General features: G+C 37.9%; 1 protein-coding gene and 1 long non-coding RNA gene across 2 annotated transcripts; both read right to left on the bottom strand.

The window, feature by feature from the left end:
* On the bottom strand, positions 1-1,498 carry LOC113471724. Its single transcript, XR_003394312.1, has 3 exons — positions 1,445-1,498; positions 835-1,067; positions 1-33 (listed from the first exon to the last, which is right to left on the bottom strand). It is a non-coding gene; the product is annotated as an uncharacterized LOC113471724 (long non-coding RNA).
* A 5,727-nt stretch (positions 1,499-7,225) lies between these two features.
* LOC113471726 (axoneme-associated protein mst101(2)-like) lies at positions 7,226-10,190 on the bottom strand. Its single transcript, XM_026831102.1, has 3 exons — positions 10,061-10,190; positions 7,960-8,081; positions 7,226-7,460 (listed from the first exon to the last, which is right to left on the bottom strand). The coding sequence occupies exons 1-3, from the start codon at positions 10,172-10,174 to the stop codon at positions 7,271-7,273; spliced, it is 426 nt and encodes a 141-aa protein (XP_026686903.1). The 5' UTR covers positions 10,175-10,190; the 3' UTR covers positions 7,226-7,270.
* Between the last annotated feature and the right edge of the window lie 15,866 nt (positions 10,191-26,056).

Consider the following 26,056-nt stretch of genomic DNA (forward strand, 5'->3'; position numbering starts at 1 on the left):
CAGCAAGCGCCGTCGAATGTACGTTTGTCGGACCTGACACAGAGAGAAAGTGGTTAGGTATGATTAGATCAGAAATGGCTGGATGGGGGGTTTCTTGGAACTATCATATTAGACGGGTAAAGAATCTGAAAAGCTGAAAAGGTCATCTTGCAATGAGACGAAAATAAAACGGTATCTACATTATTCTAGAATTTGTAATTCATGTGTTGGAATTTGTAAATTTTCTTGGAACTATCATATTAGACGGGTAAAGAATCTGAAAAGCTGATAAGGTCATCTTGCAATGAGACGAAAATAAAACGGTATCTACATTATTCTAGAATTTGTAATTCATGTGTTGGAATTAGTAAATTGTCATCTTTCTACCTTAATATCGTCTATTTTATGGGAAAAAAATGGGAAGCAAAAAAGGTTGATGAAGTGTATTTGGGAACCATCTTATTCGTACTTTCTTATTGACGGACTTGATGAGATCAGCCGGTGTGAATGGGGGGTTTCTTGGAACTATCATATTAGACGGGTAAAGAATCTGAAAAGGTCATCTTGCAATGAGACGAAAATAAAACGGTATCTACATTATTCTAGAATTTGTAATTCATGTGTTGGAATTTGTAAATTTTCATCTTTCTACCTTAATATCGTGTATTTTATGTGGGGAAAAAATAGGAAGCAAAAAAGGTTGATGAAGTGTATTTGGGAACCATCTTATTCGTACTTTCTTATTGACGGACTTGATGAGATCAGCCGGTGTGATTTTATATCGTGTATTTTATGGGAAAAAATAGGAAGCAAAAAAGGTTGATGAAGTGTATTTGGGAACCATTTTATTCGTACTTTCTTATTGACGGACTTGATGAGATCAGCCGGTGTGAAGGAGGGAGGTTGTGGGGCGTTCACTACGGAGGAGCCGTGAGGTGACGGTAACTGGGAGGCGGTCGAAACGTCGCCTACCGCCACCCAAGTGGAACAGCTACGAGAAGCGTGCTCTAGGCGGTGATGCTCTAGAAGGTATCCACTCCGTTGTACAGCACTCAATGCCAGCTCGGAAATAGCGGGTCGACCCAGACCTGTGGATGTGAAAGGGATGAAATAAACTTGGGGGATTAAAAGAAAAACAGAGGTTTGATAGAGGGAACTGTAACTGTTAAGGTCTTATCGTCCCGAAATCGAAGAGAGAAGGGACACAGGATAGGAGAAAGCCAGCCGTTCCGAGAATAGTTTGTAAAGGTGTGTCCAAAGTCCAAACATAGTCGACTGGCCGTCGATCGACGAGGTAAATCTATGTTGTCAAGGCAATGTGGACGGTTCAGTCGATGTCGATCGATGGCCGGTGGACCAAGTGTGGACACACCTTTAGAGGCTTAAATTTTGCATATAGTCTGACTTTTTTTACACTATGGACTTTACTGTAGTTAGTTGGTTAGTTGCTAGCGCTAAACTTTACCATGGTCTGTGCGATCCAACTGACTAATATCACTTGTGCTGAAACTTTTCTGAATAGTTGTTCAAGCACAGGCAGAAAGTAACACATTGGTTGTCAGCCTCGTGAAAAGTAACACACACACGGTCTGTCTACTCTGACATGAAAATTGTCCTGGGTTTCGTTTTACACTATGGACTTTACTGTCGTTAGTTGGTTAGTTGCTAGCGCTAAACTTTACCATGGTCTGTGCGATCCAACTGACTAATATCACTTGTGCTGAAACTTTTCTGAATGTGAATTGCACAACACTAGGAAACACTTGAGAAACTGAGGCGACCCTAATATCTTCGGTGATGTATGCGTTGCTGTAGATGTGTGTGGAATTGTGTGCCTAATGCATCTTAATAGTTCGAGTATGTCCGAAAATATTGTTAATTTAGACTATTTTTTGAGTATGTCCAAGAATATTGTCAATTTAGACTATTTTTAGACAAAACAAAGCGGCATCGTCTGCTCTAACTTCTGAGACGGTCCGGTTTTGCCTTGCTCTCGTCTAGCACAGAATCAAACATTGAGAAGCAAGACCTTGTTTAGATTGCTGAGGTAAAGGGTCCTATCCGGTAAGGGTAAAAAGCTATATTGCCTTGGCGGGAATTCGAACTGGAACGTTAAACGACTCGGTCAGATGGATTAATGTGATACCTATTCCAGATTAAGGAGGCTGTACAGTGTAGGTACATAGTAATTGAAAGAAATAACGTCTTCATATCCCAGTGAAATAATAACGAAGAAATATCCCTTACCATCTACCTCAGTTCCCCCTCCTTTCTTGAATAGCATGGGTTCATTTTCATAGCCTATTCCCCCGGGTTCTCTCTTCCCACCACCATCTAATTCCCTTCTATCTTCCATCTCACCCTCCTTCCTCTCCTTCTCACCCACCTCTTCTCCTTCTTTCTCACTCCTCTACCCCTTTCTCATCTCCTTTTCCCCTCTCCTCTTTCTCCTTCTCTCTCTCTTCTTCCTACTTTCTCATATCCTCTACAGTCTACCCTTTCTCACCCTGACCCTCCCTTCTCCTCCTCCTCCTCCCTCTCTCTGCACCACCCTTCCTACTTTCTAACCTCTCTACCCCCTTCTCATCTCCTTTTTCCTTTCCTCTCACCCACCCCTTCTCATTTCTCACCTTCTCTACCCCCTTTCTACCCTCACCTTTCTCACCCTCCTCTCTCCCATGCGGCACATAGATTTTCCTCGTCGATCGATGTCACTGTTTGGACATACCTTTAGAGTCCCGGAACCTCAGTTTTCTTCTCAGTCCTGAGCTCCTGAGGAAGACCTTTCCTTCTTACAGATAGCTCCTCGTGCCTGCAGGGAACCAAGGTGGATGTTATCATACATGAAATGTACTTTTATCTCTGAACCAGGCTTGAAATCAGGAAGTACTGCGACATAGTATGTCCTGTTTGTGATGTAGGTATGTCCTCATGAGACGTATGTTGAGACACATGTCATTTGGTAATTGGCCTTGAGATACGAGGCTTGAAAATAGATCACGGAATTCACTGAAGAAGTATACCTACTTTGAATTGGGTCCTCGATGTAGGTACAAACGAGAGTAGTAGACCAGTGGATGAACTACAATAAAATACTAGTAGAATGACAATAATAAAAACACCATTGACAAAAGGACATTGGCATTATTTTGACTTAAAATTTCAAAGTCCTAAAGTGCGTCTCCATAATAGACCGCGCGGCAGCGTTTCTAAACACGGTGAATTCACCAGTTTCCCACCGGCGGTCGACGCGACGGTCACTGAAATTCAACGTGATTACATCACAGTCCGGTTTTGCCTTGCTCTCGTCTAGCACAGAATCAAATATTGAGAAGCAAGACCTTGTTTAGACTGCTGGGGTAAAGGGACTTTTTGGTCCTATCCGGTAAGGGTAAAAAAGCTATATTACCTTGGCGGGAATTCGAACTCGAACGTTAAACGACTCGGTCAGATAGATAATTGTGATACCTATTCCAGGTTAAGGAGGCTGTACAGTGTACATAATAGTAATTGAAAGAAATAACGTCTTCATATCCCCTACTGTACAGTGTACATAGTAATTGAAAGAAATAACGTCTTCATATCCCAGTGAAATAATAACGAAGAAATTAAGTTAATCTTAATATCTATGAAAATGATATGGCTATTAGAACTTTCACCAAAAACTAAGACATGAACAATGAAAACGCATGGTGTTATGGAAAATATTCTAACTCTATTTTCAAAAAGTCTAGCTTAGCATTAAATAACAAAATTTCAATAATCATTTAAAAAGTTCAAAAATAAATCAGTAATAAAACTTCCAACACTAAACCAATTGACTAGATAGCTACCTTTCCAAAGGGTGGTGACATTTAAAACGCTGGGATTTTAAACAATGACCCGTTCGGACTCCGCACTCTTCTCTTCTCACTCACCACCGATGAAAAAAAAAAAAAACGTCATACCCTTTATCAATATTTTCTACATGAGGAGTGTGAAATATGACGTCAGAATTGTTTGCTAGAATAGCCCCAACTCCACAATAATTGTCCTCTTGTCTCCAAGAGACTGAAAGATCTCATGGGCGATCAGACAACTGAAAGGATCTTCATGGAGGAAGAAAATGACTGATACGGTGCCACAAGTTGTAAGAGACTTAGAGTGGAAGAACTCCTAATATTGGATTTCTCCTAATTTAGAGTGTTGAAATGCTATAGTTATTTATTGAAGTGTGGAGCTTCCTGATATATTAAGGTGTGTCCAAACATAGTCAACACGTGGTGAATCTATGTTTTCAAGGCAGTGTGGACGGTTCAGTCGACATCTATCGATGTCGATTGACGGACGGTGGGCCAGTTTGAACACATCTTTAGAGATTTAGAGTTCTGGAAACCAAGTCACTCGTTTGGGTGTCCGACATCCTAGTTTTATTCTCAGTCCTGAGCTCCTGAGGAAGATCTTACTTCACTTCCTAAGATGTGTCCACACATAGTCGACCGGCCATCGCATCGATCGATGTTGACTGAACCGTCCACACTGCCTCGACAACATAGATTTTCCTCGTCGATCGATGTCAATCGACGGCCGGTCGACTATGTTTGGTCATACCTTTAGAGTCCCGGAACCTTAGTTTTCTTCTCAGTCCTGAGCTCCTGAGGAAGACCTTTCCTTCTTACAGATAGCTCCTCGTGATCGATGTCGATTGACGGACGGTGGGCCAGTTTGAACACATCTTTAGAGTTCTTGAAACCAAGTCACTCGTTTGGGTGTCCGACATCCTAGTTTTATTCTCAGTCATGAGCTCCTGAGGAAGATCTTACTTCACTTCCTAAGGTGTGTCCACACATAGTCGACTGGCCATCGCATCGATCGATGTTGACTGAACCGTCCACACTGCCTCGACAACACAGATTTTCCTCGTCGATCGATGTCAATCGACGGCCGGTCGACTATGTTTGGACATACCTTTAGAGTCCCGGAACCTTAGTTTTCTTCTCAGTCCTGAGCTCCTGAGGAAGACCTTTCCTTCTTACAGATAGCTCCTCGTGACTCGGTGACGTCCACCCAAGACCTTATAAGGCAGACTCACTAACTCGGGTAGAAAATGGTCAAAGGGTGTGAATTCGTTACCTCCTGCGCTACTCTTCAACTAGGCTGGCTCCGTGAAAGGAAAAATAAAAGACCCGAAAGCACAATCTACGCCACTCTACCACGCATAATTATGGTACCTATTGGTACCTTCATACGTGTGCGATACTTTTATATCTCTCCCGATCATACTCATAGGTATCTACCTACGATTCTATGTCGTACCTATTATCTACCACGCATATGGTACCTATTGGTACCTTCATACCTTCGTGTGCGATACTTTTATATCTCTCCCGATCATACTCATAGGTATCTACCTACGATTCTATGTCGTACCTATTATCTACCTAATGTGACATACGTGTGCGATACTTTTATATCTCTCCCGATCATACTCATAGGTATCTACCTACGATTCTATGTCGTACCTATTATCTACCTAATGTGAAATACTCTTACTTATCTATGTGTCTATCCATTATAGATATGTCATAAGCAGGTAATCACTCCAGGTACAGTCAATTAACCCTTTGGTGACCGATGTAAACTGTAGTAAACGAATGTCTACGTTACGGAGGACGCCTAAACCTCGATGTAAACTACACTTTAAATCGGCCACCAAAGAACTAACTCTTTGGTGGCCGATTTGCTCATTTTCAAACAACTAGGCAGTTTCAAGCAACGAAAAACGAACTTATTTGGGAGTCCGTCCTTCCTTTATTATTACTAATAATAAAAGGTATAGTGGACGGACTATTGTATTCGCTTCGGTTCACTTCGTACGGTCAATTAACCCTTTGGTGACCGATGTAAACTGTAGTAAACGAACGTCTACATTACGGAGGACGCCTAAATCTCGATGTAAACTGCAGTTTAAATCGGTCACCAAAGAGCTAACTAGTTATTGCTCATTTTCAAACAACTAGGCAGTTTCAAGCAACGAAAAACGAAGGTTGATTGGCCTCACAAGGTTGACTGCATCCAGAACTTAGGCCGGAAAGAGGATAAGAAATTATCGAGTATCTATCTTAACTGCATCAACTAAGACGATGTACCTCGAGTATCTTAACTGCATCAACAAAAAATCTTGACTCTCCGAGGAATCGAACCCTGGTGGAAATTTTAATGAGATAGCCCGTTCCTAACTTGTCGTGAGTTTGACCCAATTTTTTTCCGAATGTCCTGTAGCCAATGTAATATAAGAGTGTTCCGACACGATTACATACGACACGATTTTTTTCCGAACAACAAGTGGGAACAGGCTCTAACTTTCATTTAAGAAGAAACTTACTTGGTTCTCGGTTTTGTCACTCCACTAGAGTAATTTTAAGTGATCTAGCACCGAGTGTTTGTAATTTATCAAAGCTTTGGACATAATTACCGGGTAAAAATCAGAAGTAGGTCACACGTATGTAGGTACTTGCCTATTATTTTAGTTCTAGGTTTTGGTTGGTGAATTTGCCTAACCGAAGGCTGGGTTGCGACTAAGCCCTTTTTAATTACTCTTCTAAAGTGTGGTTTTTTTGGAGAATACCTACTGTAAAACTGAAAGATCGCAATAAAGAGCGGAGAAACTGAGAATATTAATACTTATTTTTAGTGGATGTGCCAAAGGTACCTAGTAAATAGGAAGATAGAAACACAATGGTACGAGTACCTATAAGACAAAGATTGGGTTTTAAAACGAGGTAATAATTTTAGTGGATGTGCGCTCTTCTAAATTGTGGCTTTTTTGGAGAATACCTACTGTAAGACTGAAAGATCGCAATAAAGAGCGGAGAAACTGAGAATATTAATACTTATTTTTAGTGGATGTGCCAAAGGTACCTACATACTAAATAGGAAGATAGAAACACAATGGTACGAGTACTATAAGACAAAGATTGGGTTTTAAAACGAGGTAATAATTTTAGTGGATGTGCCAAAAGTGCTTTACATTATTTTCGTCTTACCTTCTCTGCTTCAATTCTTTTCCGTTCTTTTTCCTCTTCTTCTTGGTTTTCTTTTTCCTTTTTCTTGTCCTCCATTTTTGTGGCTTTTTTGGAGAATACCTACCTACTTTAAGACTGAAAGATCGCAATAAAGAGCGGAGAAACTGAGAACATTAATACTTATTTTTAGTGGATGTGCCAAAGGTACCTACTAAATAGGAAGATAGAAACACAATGGTACGAGTACCTATAAGACAAAGATTGGGTTTTAAAACGAGGTAATAATTTTAGTGGATGTGCCAAAAGTCCTTTACATTTCGTCTTACCTTCTCTGCTTCAATTCTTTTCCGTTCTTTTTCCTCTTCTTCTTGGTTTTCTTTTTCCTTTTTCTTGTCCTCCATTTTCTTTTGCAGAGCTATTTCTTTTTCCTTTTTCCACGCGTGAAATGCAAGCTCGGCCTTTTCTTGATGACTTTGTCTGCGAATTAGAATAATAAAGTAATTGGGTATTTAATGTTTACCTCTTTGTATGTTTGTTTTATAAGTGTCTAAATCACGAAAATATTTACCTATTCAATTTCCATAGACATGGATATTGTAACTTCTTGGTTTCGTTTTTGTTCTGAAAGTCAATTCGATCATAATAATGAGGTCTAAATCAACTCTCTACCCCCGAAATTATGTGTGTACTGGCCTGTTTTTAACTTACCGCTTGTTGAAGTTGTTCATCATGGAGGATGCTTTGATCTTTTCCATTTTCTGCTGCAGTTTCTTCTCCTGTTTGTTTTTAACATTTTATAAGTGTGTAAATCACGAAAATATTTACCTATTCAATTTCCATGAACATTCTAACTTCTTGGTTTCGTTTTTGTTCTGAAAGTAAATTCGATCATAATAATGAGGTCTAAATCTAAATGAGGTCTAAATCAACTCTCTACCCCCGAAATTATGTGTGGACTGGCCTGTTTTTAACTTACCGCTTGTTGAAGTTGTTCATCATGGAGGATGCTTTGATCTTTTCCATTTTCTGCTGCAGTTTCTTCTTGTTCAGCCATTCTTCGTACGTTTCTTGGCATTTCTTCTTGGTTTCGTTTTTGTTCTGAAAATCAATTCGATCATAATAATTAATTAATTTTACTGTATAGACAGATAGACACCTACCTACTTACCTACTCGTAATTCGCAAATGCAAATTACCTAACTAAATTTTTGTAACTTCTGTAAATCTGTGTGATGTACCAAATAATGCTTGTCACAATTATCAGTAAGTATTTCATTCTTTGTTTGTTCTATTCGAAAGACTTGAGACTTGTCTCAACGACTTGTCAAAATAAAGCCTATCTAGTATCTATCATACCAGTGGTGTTTGTGTTTGGGCCTCTGATCGTCTGTTATTTGTCAATTGCATTCTTACCTACTCGTAATTCGCAAATGCAAATTAACTAAATTTTTGTAACTTCTGTGAATCTGTGTGATGTACCAAATGCTTGTCACAATTATCAGCAAGTATTTCATTCTTTGTTTGTTCTATTCAAAAGACTTGAGACTTGTCTCAACGATTTGTCAAAATAAAGCCTATCTATCATATATCATACCAGTGGTGTTTGTGTTTGGGCCTCTGATCGTCTGTTATTTGTCAATTTTATTGCATTCAACGCATGCGAATTTAACGCTTATCGTGAGAATGAGGTCTAAATCAACTCTCTACCCCCGAAACATTGTAACTACATTTCCTAATTAATTTTACTGTATAGACAGATAGACACCTACTTACCTACTCGTAATTCGCAAATGCAAATTAACTAATTTTTTGTGACTTCTGTGAATCTGTGTGATGTACCAAATGCTTGTCACAATTATCAGCAAGTATTTCATTCTTTGTTTGTTCTATTCGAAAGACTTGAGACTTGTTTCAACGATTTGTCAAAATAAAGCCTATCTAGTATCTATCATACCAGTGGTGTTTGTGTTTGGGCCTCTGATCGTCTGTTATTTGTCAATTGCATTCAACGCATGCGAATTTAACGCTTATCGTGAGAATGAGGTCTAAATCAACTCTCTACCCCCGAAACATTCTAACTACATTTCCGTTTCATCTTGTCAGATGTCACCCTAGTTTATCAAATTGATTTATTGATAACTTGATTTATACGGACAGGACAGCAATTTTCCATCTCTCACGGATTGACTAGTAGGCAGGTACAAGACAAATTATAGGAAATTGAAGAAAAAAACTGTGTTCGTTACAGTTAACGGGCCTGCCTAAATTGTAAGAAATATTATTACAGGTCACACATATTCAGGCACTTCTTTAGCTAATCATTATTTTTGGACATTCTCACCAAAATTACCAAAACAACTGTATGGAACGTGATAAAGTAGTGTCCATAATTCAATATTGTAAGCAATTCTGAAACTGTGTTCGTAACCTGCTTATGTCAATAAAATGTGATAGAGTGCGGTGTTAATTTGGACCGAAGGTATTTCTCACAATGTTTAATGTGATAGAGTGCGGTGTTAATTTGGACCGAAGGTATTTCTCACAATGTTCTAGGTAAACATAAACATCTTTGCGGAATTGACTGGTGGCTACGATAGGTACTACGGATGTTTTATTATAATAATTTATGGGCAAGGTAAACATAAACATCTTTGCGGAATTGACTGGTGGCTACGATAGGTACTACGGATGTTTTATTATAATAATTTATGGGCAAGATAAACATAAACATCTTTGCGGAATTGACTGGTGGCTACGGTACTACGGATGTTTTATTATAATAATTTATGGGCAAGATTAACCTACTTATATTCCATGGACTATCTTGAAAAATCGCGTTTTTAGGACTAAGTAATTCCGGGGTCAAGTGGGCAATTACAGCCCATAAACTACTAGAGAAAATTTTTTTATGGGCAAGAACCTACTTATATGCCATGGGCTATCTTGAAAAATCGCGTTTTTAGGACTAAGTAATTCCGGGGTCAAGTGGGCAATTACAGCCCATAAACTACTAGAGAAAATTAAAAAAAAAGTAAGAAAAAAGCAAACAAAAGAGGTAAAAGAGGCAACAGACGTACGTGTTCTCTCTCCCACTGTCGAATTTTCGACTGCTTCACTGCTTGTTCTCGTTTTTTGAGAGCCTCGTCTCGTTTTTTGAAGTACCATTCCTCGTAGACCGCTTTGGCGAGCATCTGTCGGTGTGAGTGGTCAGCTGAAATGAATACGAACGGGCTTGATAAAGGTTTAAAACTTTAAAGTCACCTTATAAATTGCTAAGGTCTTTATTGACGGGAGTTTTTTGCTCCATTTGGTGAGCAGTACCTACCTCCTCACCCAACTTGAGTAGGACCGAAGAAAGCCAGCAAAACGGTTTGCCCAGATCTTAATACTAACCACACGCAACGGTGCTTACACTATCGGCTTTCACCAAGTTCTTTTTATTAACATTTATTAGTGTGCTAACATAAACATAAAATGTTATATACACTGATAGGAAAAGGTTTACATTTTGAGGTTGGTCTTTTTTATGAAATCGAGAACAAATACGAACGGGCTTGATAAAGGTTTAAAACTTTAAAGTCACCTTATAAATCGCTAAGGTCTTTATTGACGGGAGTTTTATGCTCCATTTGGTGACCAGTACTTACCTCCCCACCCAACCTGAGTAGGACCGAAGAAAGCCAGCAAAACGGTTTGCCCAGTTGGTAACCCATCTTAATACTAACCACACGCAACGGTGCTTACACTATCGGCTTTCACCAAGTTCTACTATTTTATTGGCCCTTAAAATAATGTTTGTATTCAAAATAATCACACAACAACACTATTTCAAATCAATTTGAATTTACGTATTTCCAAGCTGAATTCGACAATATTCGATATTCTTTCTTCTCACGATAATGTCGAAACTGAAGAACTTTCTTGGTATCAATGTGTTGGAAAATCTCAGATCGTACATAAGCTCTGCACAAAGGACGTACTTGTTACTTAGCTAGTAGCGAGACTTTAGCAACATAATACGTACCAGGTATTTGTTTGTGTTGGTTGTCATGGTGATACCTTTAGAAATCTCAACTTACCTGGTTACGTCACACGAGGAAATGTTAGGTATCTGTGGTGGGAGGGAAAACTAAGATGCCTATGTAGGCTCCCTGTAGAGAAAATTATGTAATGGGAATAATTCCTTGTCGATAACATTTTTATGTTATTAATATCTCTTTATATAAAAGAGAATCTTCTATAAGAATGGCATGTGTTGCTAAGGAAATCTGTGTAAAGCTGAGTAAATGCCTTTTATTTACTCAACTCCTTTGCTGGTATGGTACTTTTTTTAAACTTGAGCGGAGAACACGCACGCATTTTATGCTTCCTAAGTGTAATCCGGTGTAAAGCAACCTTCCTGATGCTTATTAGAATCTTTTGGTGGAATTCAAACTAGGTGAGTTGTTTTCACGAGGCTGAGGAGGTAGGGACAGTATTGGGCAAAATACGGTTGCCCATAATGATGAAGCTAGCAAAATCTATGGTGTTTTCACTATTTTCTTCCTCGATAGTTTCCTGTAAATAAATGGAAATTTCTCACCTTTCATTCCGTATTAAAACATTTGGTAGTTTTTACACATGTACTGATGGTAAATGGCTCCCTTTTTATTCTGTATTAAAACATTTGGTAGTTTTAGCACATCCACTAATAAAGTAAATAGAAATTTCTCCGGTTTCATTCCGTAATAGAACGTTTGGTAGTTTTATCATAATAATATGTCCACTAATAGTGTGTTGTAACCCTTCCCCTTCTGTTATGTTCATACTAGACCCCATCTTGCACTGGGGTAGTTGGTATTTCTGGCACATCCACCAACCAAATGATAATATTTCAACTCTCTACCCCCGAAACATTGTAACTACATTTCCGTTTCATCTTGTCAGATGTCACCCTAGTTTATCAAATTGATTCACGCAACGGTGCTTACACTATCGACTTTCATCAAGTTCTACTATTTTATTGGCCTTTAAAATAATGTTTGTATTCAAAATAATCACACAACAACTACATATTTCAAATCAATTTGAATTTACGTATTTCCAAGCTAAATTCGACAATATTCGATATTCTTTCTTCTCACGATAATGTCGAAACTGAAGAACTTTCTTGGTATCAATGTGTTGGAAAATCTCAGAGAGCGGAGAGCACGCACGCGTTTTATGCTTCCTAAGTGTAATCCGGTGTAAAGCAACTTTCCTGATGCTTATTAGAATCTTTTGGTGGAATTCAAAGTAGGTGAGTTGTTTTCACGAGGCTGAGGAGGTAGGGCGAGCATTGGGCAAAATACGGTTGCCCATAATGATGAAGCTAGCAAAATCTATGGTGTTTTCACTATTTTCTTCCTCGATAGTTTCCTGTAAACTAGTCGAGTTGTTTTCACGAGGCTGAGGAGGTAGGGACAGCATTGGGCAAAATACGGTTGCCCATAATGATGAAGCTAGCAAAATCTATGCTGTTTTCACTATTTCCTTCCTCGATAGTTTCCTGTAAATACTCTGAACTCTGGAGTACTAGAAGCAGGTATCACTCTGAATATAATATGACTAGTGACTAACAAGAATCCATCCGGCCAGCGCCATTCTATCAGTGTGTGCGATACTTTTATATCTCTCCCGATCATACTCATAGGTATCTACCTACGATTCTATGCCGTACCTATTATCTACCTAATGTGAAATACTCTTACTTATCTATGTGTCTATCCATTATAGATATGTCATAAGCAGGTAACCACTCCACTGGAGTAATTTTAAGTGATCTAGCACCGAGTGTTTGTAATTTATCAAAGCTTTGGACATAATTACCGAGTAAAAATCAGAAGTAGGTCACACGTATGTACTTGCCTATTATTTTAGTTCTAGGTTTTGGTTGGTGAATTTGCCTAACCGAAGGCTGTGTACAGTCAATTAACCCTTTGGTGACCGATGTAAACTGTAGTAAACGATCGTCTACGTTACGGAGGACGCCTAAACCTCGATGTAAACTACAGTTTAAATCGGCCACCAAAGAACTAACTCTTTGGTGGCCGATTTGCTCATTTTCAAACAACTAGGCAGTTTCAAACAACGAAAAACGAACTTATTTGGGACTGTCTAATTTATTTGATTGGCCTCACAAGGTTGACTGCATCCAGAACTTAGGCCGGAAAGAGGATAAGAAATTATCGAGTATCTTAACTGCATCAACTAAGACGATGTACCTACGAGGACAAAAAACCTTACTCACCGAGGAATCGAACCCTGGTGGAAATTTTAATGAGATAGCTCGTTCCCAACTTGTCGTGAGTTTGACCCAATTTTTTTCCAAATGTCCTGTAGCCAATGTAATATAAGAATGTTCCCACTACATACGACACGATTTTTTCCGAACAACAAGTGGGAACAGGCTCTAACTTTCATTTAAGAAGAAACTTACTTGGTTCTCGGTTTTGTAGCGCCCGAGTTCGCTTCTATACCAAACTCTTCCGGGTCAAAACCCAACAGTTTGAGACTCCTTTTAAAGTTGACTATGTTGTACTTCTTTTCCGCATCCTCGTTAAAGTCTTGCATTGGACACGGGGAGCGGCTTAGTTTACCATCGTGTCTCCTGGAGCGGATTAAGTCAAACACATTTTAGTTGAGAGAGCTCCAAGGTGAGTCCAAACATGGTCAATATTGGTCGATCGACGAGGTGAATCTATGCTGTCGAGGCAGTGTGGACCGTTCAGTATGTGTGGACACACCTTTACGTACATTATGCAGGTCGGGTTTCGTAAATAGAACATAATTCGGCCTGAATCCCTTTAGACACCTACTTACCTATACCTAAATTAATTCTAATCGGTTTCTAAATGACCCAGATCACATGTCTTAGCTCAAGTTGTTCCGTATCTAGTTAGGTACTCCTTCTGATGATTGCCCGGGACATGAAATTAAGCTGTGTCCACACATAGTCGACTGAAAAAAAAAGTTGTCTTTTGTATTTGTTTCACATCGATCGATGCGCAACGGCCGCCGACTGTGTGGACACAGCTTTAGGTTTTATCGTAGTTGTCTTTTGTATTTGTTTCACATCGATCGATGCGCAACGGCCGCCGACTGTGTGGACACAGCTTTAGGTTTTATCGTCATTCTAATCAGACTAGAGTCGTGAAAAAGGTGTTTATGATAATATAGTTATTGGTACCTACCTATATTGGTTTTTATTTATTTTATTTTTTTACAATAGGTAGAGGTATTTTCATGGACTCTTATATGCAAAAATTACTTTTCTTGTCTCAAGGTTTGGCGACCAGCTACCCGCCTCGTCTAATTAACCTTGCCCACCGAATGGGACCGGGAGGAGTCAGCAGCACGCATTTGCCCGGATGGTCAAAATAAAGCAACTCAGGGGCCAGCCTAGTTAGCTTAGTTGGTAGCGCGTCTGCCTTGTAAGCGCTAGACCGCGGGTTCGATTCCCGCCCGGGGCGGATTTTATCCTGATGGGATAATGTTCGTTCTCGGAACGGCTGGCTTTCTCCTATCCTGTCTTCCTTCTCTCTTCGATTTCGGGACGATAAGACCATAGCAGTTAAAGTTCCCTCTGTCAAACCAAGCTAAATTCGACAATATTCGATATTTTTTCTTCTCACGATAATGTCGAAACTAAAGAACTTTCTTGGTATCAATGTGTTGGAAAATCTCAGAAAAATATACAAAGAAAATGGAGGTCCGAAGAACTGTTGGAAAACATTGTATCTAACTGACGATTTGAAGTTTGGGAAGTACGTGGGCATAGATCAATTTGGTAAGCTTTGAAATTTTAGTACCTACAACCCTATACTAGTACGATTTTGGTGTACATCAAGGGAATCTGAGTCAATATCCTTCTTGAAGAAAATTGGCTCTATCCTCTAATCTATTTCTGGTGATCCTCACTCGCATTACTTCTGATTGCAAACATTGTCTCAGGACACCCAAAAGGGGCAGCAGCCTGAGATTCACGAGTGCTCGTACGCTACCTCCTTCCCAAGATTTTTATGCAGTATTTTTTTTTAGTGTAATCCGGTGTAAAGCAACCTTCCTGATGCTTATTGGAATCTTTTGGTGAAATTCAAACTAGTTGAGTTGTTTTCACGAGGCTGAGGAGGTAGGGACAGCAGTGGGCAAAATACGGTTGCCCATGATGATGAAGCTAGCAAAATCTATGGTGTTTTCACTATTTTCTTCCTCGATAGTTTCCTGTAAATACTCTGAACTCTGGAGTACTAGAAGCAGGTATCACACTGAATATAATATGACTAGTGACTAACAAGAATCCATCCGGCCAGCGCCATTCTATCAGTCCATATAATCATAATGAGAAAAGAGTTGGTGAGTAAATGCCTTTCACTTACTCAACTCCTTTGCTGGTATGGTACTTTTTTCAAAAACTTGAGCGGAGAGCACGCACGCGTTTTATGCTTCCTAAGTGTAATCCGGTGTAAACTAGTCGAGTTGTTTTCACGAGGCTGAGGAGGTAGGGACAGCATTGGGCAAAATACGGTTGCCCATAATGATGAAGCTAGCAAAATCTATGCTGTTTTCACTATTTTCTTCCTCGAGAGTTTCCTGTAAATACTCTGAACTCTGGAGTACTAGAAGCAGGTATCACACTGAATATAATATGACTAGTGACTAACACGAATCCATCCGGCCAGCGCCATTCTATCAGTCCATATAATCATAATGAGAAAAGAGTTGTTGGGATATTTCATGCAATTTTGTTTGATCCTTCCTCGATAGTTTCCTGTAAATACTCTGAACTCTGGAGTACTAGAAGCAGGTATCACTCTGAATATAATATGACTAGTGACTAACAAGAATCCATCCGGCCAGCGCCATTCTATCAGTCCATATAATCATAATGAGAAAAGAGTTGTTGGGATATTTCATGCAATTTTGTTTGATTTGAAGAAAAATACGTGGCGATTAAATGAAAACAAATAGACCTCTGCATTGTCAATAGGTTCAGAAAATATAATATTATATCCATTGTCAATAAAAACAATTACGAGACCTAATCATGCAGAAAACTAGCATTGCTAATCTATAATGTGCACTGATCCTGTAGAAGACATTCCAATATGAGAGATACCTTGGGCTTAGCTCGACTATTTTTTGGTTGGAAACATACCAAAATATTTGATCAAGACGGATGTTACCGGGTGGCATTTACCTAGGTCGGTAATGCAATACTCGACTATTTTTTGGTTGGAAACATACCAAAATATTTGATCAAGACGGATGTTACCGGGTGGCATTTACCTAGGTCGGTAATGCAATACAATTTTCGAGACTAAAGCCTTCAAACTTCAAAGGAGAAAAGATTAGAGAACCACCCACGGTAGAGAACAGCATCATTTTATCCAACGATTTTTACTACTGTGAAGGTTTTCTTTTGAAAATGTGTATTTCATGAATAACACTTGTTGATCCTGTATTGGTGAAGACTAAATTAAATGGTCCTTGTTTGGCCGGATTTTGTTCGGCTATTTTGGATTGATGAGACTTGTGAGCAAATTTTCGGTACACACCTGCACACAGCACTATCACCTAAAATTCCTAAAATGATGGCATAACATGCCAGTCATGGACTTCAGACCATGACTTTATTAATTCGTTTCAAACATGTATATCTGAAGATCACCCAAGATGTTGAAGTGTTCAAATCATCTTTTATGGATCAGCGGTATTTTTTGTAAAGTTGATTTGTGGATGTTATTTGAAGATATCCATAATTATCTTGTAAGTTTTTTCTCCTAATATCGACTTTCATTTTTTTTACTGCTTCAAATTGAAATAAAATCATCTAATTCAATAAAAAATACTTTAAAAGTAACATGGCGTGAGATATTTTGGTACTCTGATGAAAAGGTCAAGGCTGAGTGATACCCATCTATTTTATACAGGATAACGAATGACGCTTAGTGGTAAAAAAGTTTGAATCAAGTTACGGCGTTGTTAAAAACACCATTCTCTCCCTGACGGATCAATGAGATTAAAAATGTGAATAGAACTAAGACACAAGTTTGGATGGGTGACTATCTTATATTCTCAAGTACCTATCGGGCTGGCTATAGGTTATCAAAATTATGGAGGATATAGCTGAAATCCCAATAATACCATGAAACAAATTGAACTCTCCTTCAATTTAGGAGGGAACTGTGGCGACCTTGTCCAAAAGGATTCTACACCTGATCTACATAATATCACTACCCTTATAGTATGTGCCTATAGATTAGAGACACCCTGTACCTACGGTTCAAAATCTATGAACAAATTTTGGTGGTCGTATTACATAGATTACAAATGAGTACTAAACTAATAAGAATTATTAGGACCGATTTGATAGCAGATCATCTTTATCATACGCGACCTTCCACACATAACAGTTACCACTTACTTAGTTTAAGATGATTATTGGACCTTAAAGTTCTGAGCAAGAAAGTACGCATTTCTGCACAAAATTTTCGATAGTTAGGTAGCGCCTTGACCACTACACCACCGAGGTAGGTAGCGCCTTGACCACTACACCACCGAGGTAGGTATTCCATACCTCGGCTGGGATTGAACCCACGCCCTCCTGTTTACCAGGCGAGCGCCTTGACCACTACACCACCGAGGCAGGAGGATAAAGTACCAAGTAGGTACCGAATATCTAAGTGCCTACTTACCATAGTGCTCTAATAGTAATAGGTAATTACGGTGCTTACCTCTCATTCGGTCAAGGTTCCAATTATAACATGGCTATCATAAAGAATAATTACTGTTTATTTGTTTATTATGATTCTCATTTATTTATGGTGTTTTCTTAATACATCTGGGTCACAATGGTAAACTGTTGTGTTTATTCAACCCACGCCCTCCTGTTTACCATCAGGCGAGCGCCTTGACCACTACACCACCGAGGCAGGAGGATAAAGTACCAAGTAGGTACCGAATATCTAAGTGCCTACTTACCATAGTGCTCTAATAGTAATAGGTAATTACGGTGCTTACCTCTCATTCGGTCAAGGTTCCAATTATAACATGGCTATCATAAAGAATAATAATTACGAGTACTGTTTATTTGTTTATTATGATTCTCATTTATTTATGGTGTTTTCTTAATACATCTGGGTCACAATGGTAAACTGTTGTGTTTATTTCTATTGTTGTAGTTTTTTTTCCTAAGAATAATATCTGGAAATGATTCGCGATACTATTAGCCCAAGCATTTAGTTTTGATTAGGTATAGGTTTTGATTCAAGCTGCACTTATTGTTCAAATGTTTCAGCATAATCATAATCATATTCTAATCAGACTAGAGTCGTGAAAAAGGTGTTTATGATAATATAGTTATTGGTACCTACCTATTATAGTGATTTTTTTTTTACAATAAGTAGAGGTATTTTCATGGACTCTTTATGCAGAAATTACTTTTGTCTCAAGGTTTGGCGACCAGCTACCCGCCTCGTCTAATTAACCTTGCCCACCGAATGGGACCGGGAGGAGTCCGCAGCACGCATTTGACCGGACGGTCAAAATAAAGCAACTCAGGGGCCAGCCTAGCTAGCTTAGTTGGTAGCGCGTCTGCCTTGTAAGCGCTAGGCCGCGGGTTCGATTCCCGCCCGGGGCGGATTTTATCCTGATGGCTTAGTGCAAGCTTTGGACCGGCTTGTACAAAATCAGGTTGGAGGAAATAGAGAAGGTAAAATTCAATGTGCAGTTACCCCGTTCGATGAGAAGAACGAAACATTTCGCTCCTATTTGCAAGAAAAGACGACAACCAGCCTTACAGATTTGTTTGGAATTGCGGTTTCTATGGAATCATCAAAGCAGGAAAGTGCTCAAATGAGCGGCATAAACACAGGTAACAAGCCTATATTATGTGATGAGGCTGTGAACAAGGTGTTTAGACAGAAAGGCAAAGCGCAACAGACATGTAATAATTGTGGTTTGCAGTGGCCACATTCACCTGGTAAGCCATGTATTGCAAAAGACAAAAGTTGTTTTAAATGTGGCAGGCTGGGCCATTTTGCTAATCTGTGCAAGTCAAACAGCTCTTATAACAAAGTCAAGTTTGTTACGTCCCAGACATCTAAGATTCAGGATGATGATTCTGACGAACAGATATTTAGTGTGAGCCTTAAAGCCCCCAGGAAAACACCAAAAGTAGATATCCAATTATGTGGCTCTATTGTTGAGTTCTATGTGGACACTGGTTCGAGTGTCAATATTATTGACGTAGAAACCTACAACCAGTTAAAATACAAACAGGATTTGTTAGGTACCGAATGCAATCTGTACTCTTATCAGTCGCAGTAAAAGGAGGGCGCGGGTTCAATCCTCGCCGAGGTGTGGATTTTTGTCCTCCGTATAGGTACCTAATATTAGAATAAAACCAAAATATATGTAGTAGTCTACTGCTGATGTAAAGAGACTCTTCAGCCATTTTCAAGCAGTTGTACGTCATAAGCACTGTTGTTATCCTGTGTAAAAAATACAAGTCGTGCTTTATCATTTAGCTTGTATCATGAAAGTTCAATTTTATTACCCCAAATGATATAAGGACAAGTAGTGTTTTATTTAAGCTATCTGCTCGTTTGAAGTCCTATTATGCCAAAACAGATCAGATTCATCACAAAAATACAAGACAAATTGCTGCAAATGATCACCATTTTGGAAAGCGCTGATCTAATCCGTTCTTATTATGACCGATCTAAAACCGTTTAAATCTGTTGTGAAATACTCTGGTGGCCTGTCATTCATAACACCAGTATGTCTAATATAATAATGAAGAATAATAGCAATAAAATAAATAATGACAAACCAATCTCAGAGGAGTTATGTCACAATAGAGTCTCGTCTTGTACGCATTAGATATTGCACCAACTCACCAAGAGATGTCCACAGAATAGAAGACAAGGTACCAAACAAACATCGGAACTGTAGAGATAGTGAGATAGAACGGAGTGAGCTCCAAGATTTTCATCCGACGATTTTGCATTTAGTTTCATTTTTGTTTAGTTAATTCTGTTTAGTCGTTTTTTTTTTTTAGGTGTGCTTGGTTCATGGGAGAGTTTTAAGGGAACATAAAGGACAGTTGGGAGAATGGGAGATAAAAAAAAAAGTCAACTACCTATGTATAACTAATGCTATCTGTTGTGGCCAGTCGCTAAGGTTTGGTTTTGATAGTTTTCGAAAATAAAGTTTCAGTCTTCTTTGAATTTTCCTCTGAACCGAAATGTATGCCCCTTCGCGCCAGGAGCGAAAACTTTGGCTGAAATTTTCTCGCCACCCATCATCCCTCCTATCTTGTTCTTCTGGGGATGAAAGACACAGGCCAGATAAAAACCAAGTTATCTCAATTAGTCACTTGATTGTCTAGTTAACTCGCGACCTGTATGTTTCGATCCGTCATTCATTCCCTACTTGTTCCAGTGATAAGACGTGTTTTGATCTAGTGCTGAAATTGTGATTCTTTTTCAAACCAATTTATCTGCCAAGACTTTCGTAAATCTCATTTTTTTCGTTTACTTTTTTTTACGAATACATATTTTTTTCTCCGTTTTTGTGATTGAAGATTTCAGAATTTGTTGAACATTGGAACTTTTTACAGTTTTAATCTAAGGAACTTTCGTAACTCAGGTTTATTGCTTTGATTTTTTTTTTTTTTTTCGCGAGTGGAAATTTTTACAGTTTTCAAAATCTAAGGAACTTTTGTAACTCAGATTTATTGCTTTGATTTTTTTTTTTTTTCTTTCGCGAGTGCTTTTCTTGTTTTGCCCACCACAAATACTCACAAAATATGGACACGCTATTCAGAATTGTAAGTTGAAACTCATTTTCTTTTTGGATGAAATACATAAAACAAGGGATATAAGCGCTGAATTGGCCTCTGAAGAAATACAATATTTCTATGGGGTATTAGTGTATACTTTTCTTATCTTTTATACAAGTCTCAACAGCTAAACATTATACCTTTCTAAGAAGCTAAAATCTGTCGCTTATTTCTACTTTCTTCTAATTCTAATAGGTACTTGGGTCTGTCTCTCTCTCTCTCGTTTTTGGTGATTTGAACTTTCCTAGCACGTTTTTTTTACGACTTTATTTTGCTGTGATTTGTATCAGTATCAATTTTTAGCTTCCTACTTATAAGATTTTATAAACAAAACCTACGCTATGAACAATAAAGATTTTGTTTGTCAGATATCTAATCTATAAACCAAATTAAACTAACAATCAATTTTAAATTGATACCCCTTTTAAGTTTTGGGAATTGGAACTCAATATTTTCGTTATCTAATCTGAGTGCGGGTGTCCAAACAAAATTAATAAAGTTGTCCATTGCCAAACTCAATGTTCTTTGTTATAAGTTATAAGTCTAGATAGCTTTCAACCGGACAAATCCGAGGGGAAAAAGTGTGGTGTGGTGGTCAAGACGCTCGCATGGTAAAAGGAGGATTGGGAATTGGAACTCAATCTTTTTGTTATCTAATCTGAGTGCGGGTGTCCAAACAAAATTAATAAATTTGTCTATCGCCAAACTCAATGTTCTTTGTTATAAGTCTAGATAGCTTTCAACCGGACAAATCCGAGGGGAAAAAGTGTGGTGTGGTGGTCAAGACGCTCGCATGGTAAAAGGAGGGCGCGGGTTCAATCCTCGCCGAGGTGTGGATTTTTGTCCTCCGTACCTATAGGTACTGTTGTTATCCTGTGTAAAAAATACAAGTCGTGCTTTATCATTTAGCTTGTATCATGAAAGTTCAATTTTATTACCCCAAATGATATAAGGACAAGTAGTGTTTTAATTAACCTATCTGCTCGTTGGAAGTCCTATTATGCCAAAACAGATCAAATTCATCACGAAAATATAAGACAAATTGCTGCAAATGATCACCATTTTGGAAAGCGCTGATCTAATCCGTTCTTATTATGACCGATCTAAAACCGTTTAAATCTGCGAAGTCCTATTATGCCAAAACAGATCAGATTCATCACAAAAATGCAAGACAAATTGCTGCAAATGATCACCATTTTGGAAAGCGCTGATCTAATCCGTTCTTATTATGACCGATCTAAAACCGTTTAAATCTGTTGTGAAATACTCTGGTGGCCTGTCATTCATAACACCAGTATGTCTAATATAATAATGAAGAATAATAGCAATAAAATAAATAATGACAAACCAATCTCAGAGGAGTTATGTCACAATAGAGTCTCGTCTTGTACGCATTAGATATTGCACCAACTCACCAAGAGATGTCCACAGAATAGAAGACAAGGTACCAAACAAACATCGGAACTGTAGAGATAGTCAGATAGAACGGAGTGAGCTCCAAGATTTTCATCCGACGATTTTACATTAAGTTTCATTTTTGTTTAGTTGATTCCATTTAGTCGTTTTTTTTATGTGTGCTTGGTTCATGGGAGAGTTTTAAGGGAACATAAAGGACAGTTGGGAGAACGGAAGGTAAACTAAAAAAAAGTCAACTACCTATGTATAACTAATGCTATCTACTTCAACATAAGGTAAATAATGCGTACACCTAAATTATGTAGGTACGTACCTACTTATAGGTATGTAGGTTAGATAAACACTACACTGCCTACAAAAATACCTACTTATAAACAATCAACAGATTCTACAATGTTATATTATTATGCACCTCAGAATGTTTTTGATATCAGTGCAAGTGACTTTAAATTTATCAGCTTGAAAACTTTGGTGAAGATGGTATAATGAGTGTGATGACATACTTGTAGGTAATTTAATGAGAGATGTTCTGGAGCAGATACTAGAGGCTATCTACTTCAACATAAGGTAAATAATGCGTACACTTATTTTATGTAGGTACGTACTTACTTATAGGTATGTAGGTTAGATAAACACTACACTACCTACAAAAATACCTACTTATAAACAATCAACAGATTCTACAATGTTATATTATTATGCACCTCAGAATGTTTTCTTGATATCAGTGCAAGTGACTTTAAATTTATCAACCTGAAAACTTTGGTGAAGATGGTATAATGAGTGTGATGACATACTTGTAGGTAATTTAATGAGAGATGTTCTGGAGCAGATACTAGAGGACATGTGAACCAGTTTACTGAATATTTCTGCAACTTAATGAGGACTAAAATCAAGTTGAGAAAAAAAGTACCAAAACAAGACCATCAAGAAAGATAAACTGGCGAAGACAATTTCATTGACATTTGAATTTACTCGTCTTCCCCTGCAGTGCTAGTATAGGTATATCTTGTGTCCTAGCTATGAGAATCAACCGCATTCACTGCAACATTACAGGATGACCATCTGAGGCAATCACTTTGACTGGTAACTTAAAGACCCGGGGGTTCGATGGAAAACTTGACTGGAAGCAATGGTAAGAGCTGTAATAACTGAGCTTTTATCGTCCTGAAATTGAAGAGATAGGAGACAGTCAATAGTTCCGACTTCGTACGAGTATAGTTTTAGAAGGTATCTGTTTGAGATAAAGTCTTGGCCGGATTGGAATCAAACCCACGACCAAGCGCTTACAAAGCAGGTGCCCTACATTCCAAGCTAACTAGGCTGACAAAGGTGGATTATTAAAATAGCATCTCGTACCACATACATATCTACAAGTAGGAGCCTGTATGGATACTTGTAATACTATTTTTAGACTGTTTATGAATTGTTTCCCTCCTTGTGAAACTGAGACAGACCATTTTCCTGCATGGTTATTCCTGTCAAGTAACATTCTGCAAATATTTCGGTGTACGACCATCTCCTTATAGGGAGTCGTCCATATTAATTTATTGATGTCATTACAGTAAGTACCATAATAGCAGGCAAATTGAAAAAGATATTTAATTATTAATTAATGAATTCTGTATTTAATTAATTGTTTGATTAATCGAAACATCACTAGGACAGTGATTAATCAATCTTCTCACACTGGTAATGGCAGCTGCTACTCAATTGTCCTCACGTGGCTGTGAGTGTAAGAACTCTGGGTTACAAATACGGTGCAGAAAAAGATTTAACTCTTCCGGTGATTGAACCGTGAACTCCAGTGACCAAGTCAAGTGTACATTAACCACCTCTGGAGGTCACAGACGTTGTCTTCATATTTTATAATCATTTATGTATCACTATTAGTACGTTTAGATATATGTACCTAGGTATTCTATAGAATGCCGCTATACATTTTTGCTAAACAACGCAACGGTGAAGTCGGTCTTTAACATTGTTAAATCAAAATATTTTATGAACACCACAATCCAGAATGGTTTATGGATTTCAATTTGTTGTTTGTACCCGTCAGTATCTACTTTGACAGTAGTTTGTTGGTCTCGACCAGTAACTAGCAATGCAACCCACAGGTAGGTACACAACTAAAATAATAATAAATTTAATAATAATAAATAAGGTAGGTACACAACTAAAATAATAATAAATATAATAATAATAATAGTAGGTACTGATAATAATAAAAAAAAAATACCGACTGACAATCTGGTTCATAATAATTATATTTTAGTTCTTTTCGTGTCCCATGATTCAGGAGTTGCAGCAACGAAGAATAAATTGAAAGAAATATAAATTTATACCAATTATATTAATGACAAGCATTGTTCATTAGTCATGAATTCATGAAATCTGAGTCTCAGGACTCAGGAGTAGAATACAGGACATAAATTAGAGTCCGTAGCTTTAAGTACCTTATAGCTTGGAAATGAGATTCGCCAGTCTTAATCAGAAAGAGTTTTGGGCCCTTTTTCTCAATATTTTTCATTGTAAAGTTTTAGCACGTGCCTGCCTGTAAAAATTTGTTTAAAATTCTCGTACCTAGGTACCTAAAAAAATCAGAACAATTCATTAAACCAAGCACCAAATTTCGGACGTAAAAAAAATGTCTCGAATTTAATTACCGAAGTTCAGACTGGTCATTTGATCCCTGGAAGTGTGTACCAAAGTTTATCAAAATCGGGCCAACAAAGTAACATGAAACAAACCAAAAGCAAACATGTCGAGTTGAAATTACAATTCTCTTCGTTCGTTCAATAGTAAATTAATTGATTCTCGACAATCTCGACCCTGTGATCCCTGTAAAGATCACAGTCATGGAGATCACTCGACATTACATGATTACAATGACTAATGACAGTCGCTGAACCGATATTACAGAATACAGGACCCTAGATCAGATGTTACCTGACCGCCCTACAGATCAGTTTTTAGATTTTGTATCACAAATAACTTAACTCACATATCGTGTATTCTGTACTAAATTGACTGAATTACAACATACAAATGACAATAATACAATATCAAGCAATTGAATGTCCAATATGTCCATCTATCTGGTATACCTGATTAATAGATGTCATTTGTTATTAGATGTTCGACATATCAAAGCAGAGAACCGCGCGTATTGCAAAACATTACAATTTCTCAAAGTCTTAATTATAATTACCTACAAATTAAATAAAGTAGTATAGGTAATCGGGTCTATTAATTAATTTAATTGTTAGGTACTTTATACTTTTTTAATTGATACCTACCTGCATTATATACCTAGAATAACAATAAAAAGTACAATAACTACCTACTATTTAGAGATTTAGATTATTATTATTTTTTAGATGATGGTTAAAGCGCGATGATCAATCGACATAGGTAGGTAGATATGTAGGTATTTCAAAGAGTCATCATTATGTATTCAATATTTATTCATAATGGATTTTTTCAGTAGGTATTAAAATATTTCAGTATTAAAATTTTCACTATTCAGTTCAGAACTCACTCAGAAAAAGGGCATTACGGATTGTCAAAGGGAGAATCGGTTCTAAAATCTAAATGACCCTACATGTCTAACCTATTGAAAATTTCATTCAAAATTTGTTCTGGAGATCTGGAGTTAGAGCAAATCCTAGAAATTCTCAAAATTCCATAATTTGCCTCTATTTTTACCTAGTGTGACGTGTGTAACCATAACCACACACTATACCATGTGCGTCCTAACTATTTTACTGCGTGAACTATGAAATACTGCGTA

Source organism: Diaphorina citri, unplaced genomic scaffold, assembly GCF_000475195.1.
Source record: "Diaphorina citri unplaced genomic scaffold, Diaci psyllid genome assembly version 1.1 scaffold2880, whole genome shotgun sequence".
Lineage (NCBI taxonomy): Eukaryota > Metazoa > Arthropoda > Insecta > Hemiptera > Psyllidae > Diaphorina > Diaphorina citri.

Coding starts and splice junctions, on each gene's coding strand:
- LOC113471726 (XM_026831102.1), bottom strand. CDS start 10,174: ATGCTCGCCAAAGCGGTCTACGAGGAATGGTACTTCAAAAAACGAGAC. Junction 8,082..10,060: donor GACAGTGGGAGAGAGAACAC/GTACGTCTGTTG, acceptor ATTGATTTTCAG/AACAAAAACGAAACCAAGAA. Junction 7,461..7,959: donor ATGAACAACTTCAACAAGCG/GTAAGTTAAAAA, acceptor TCTAATTCGCAG/ACAAAGTCATCAAGAAAAGG.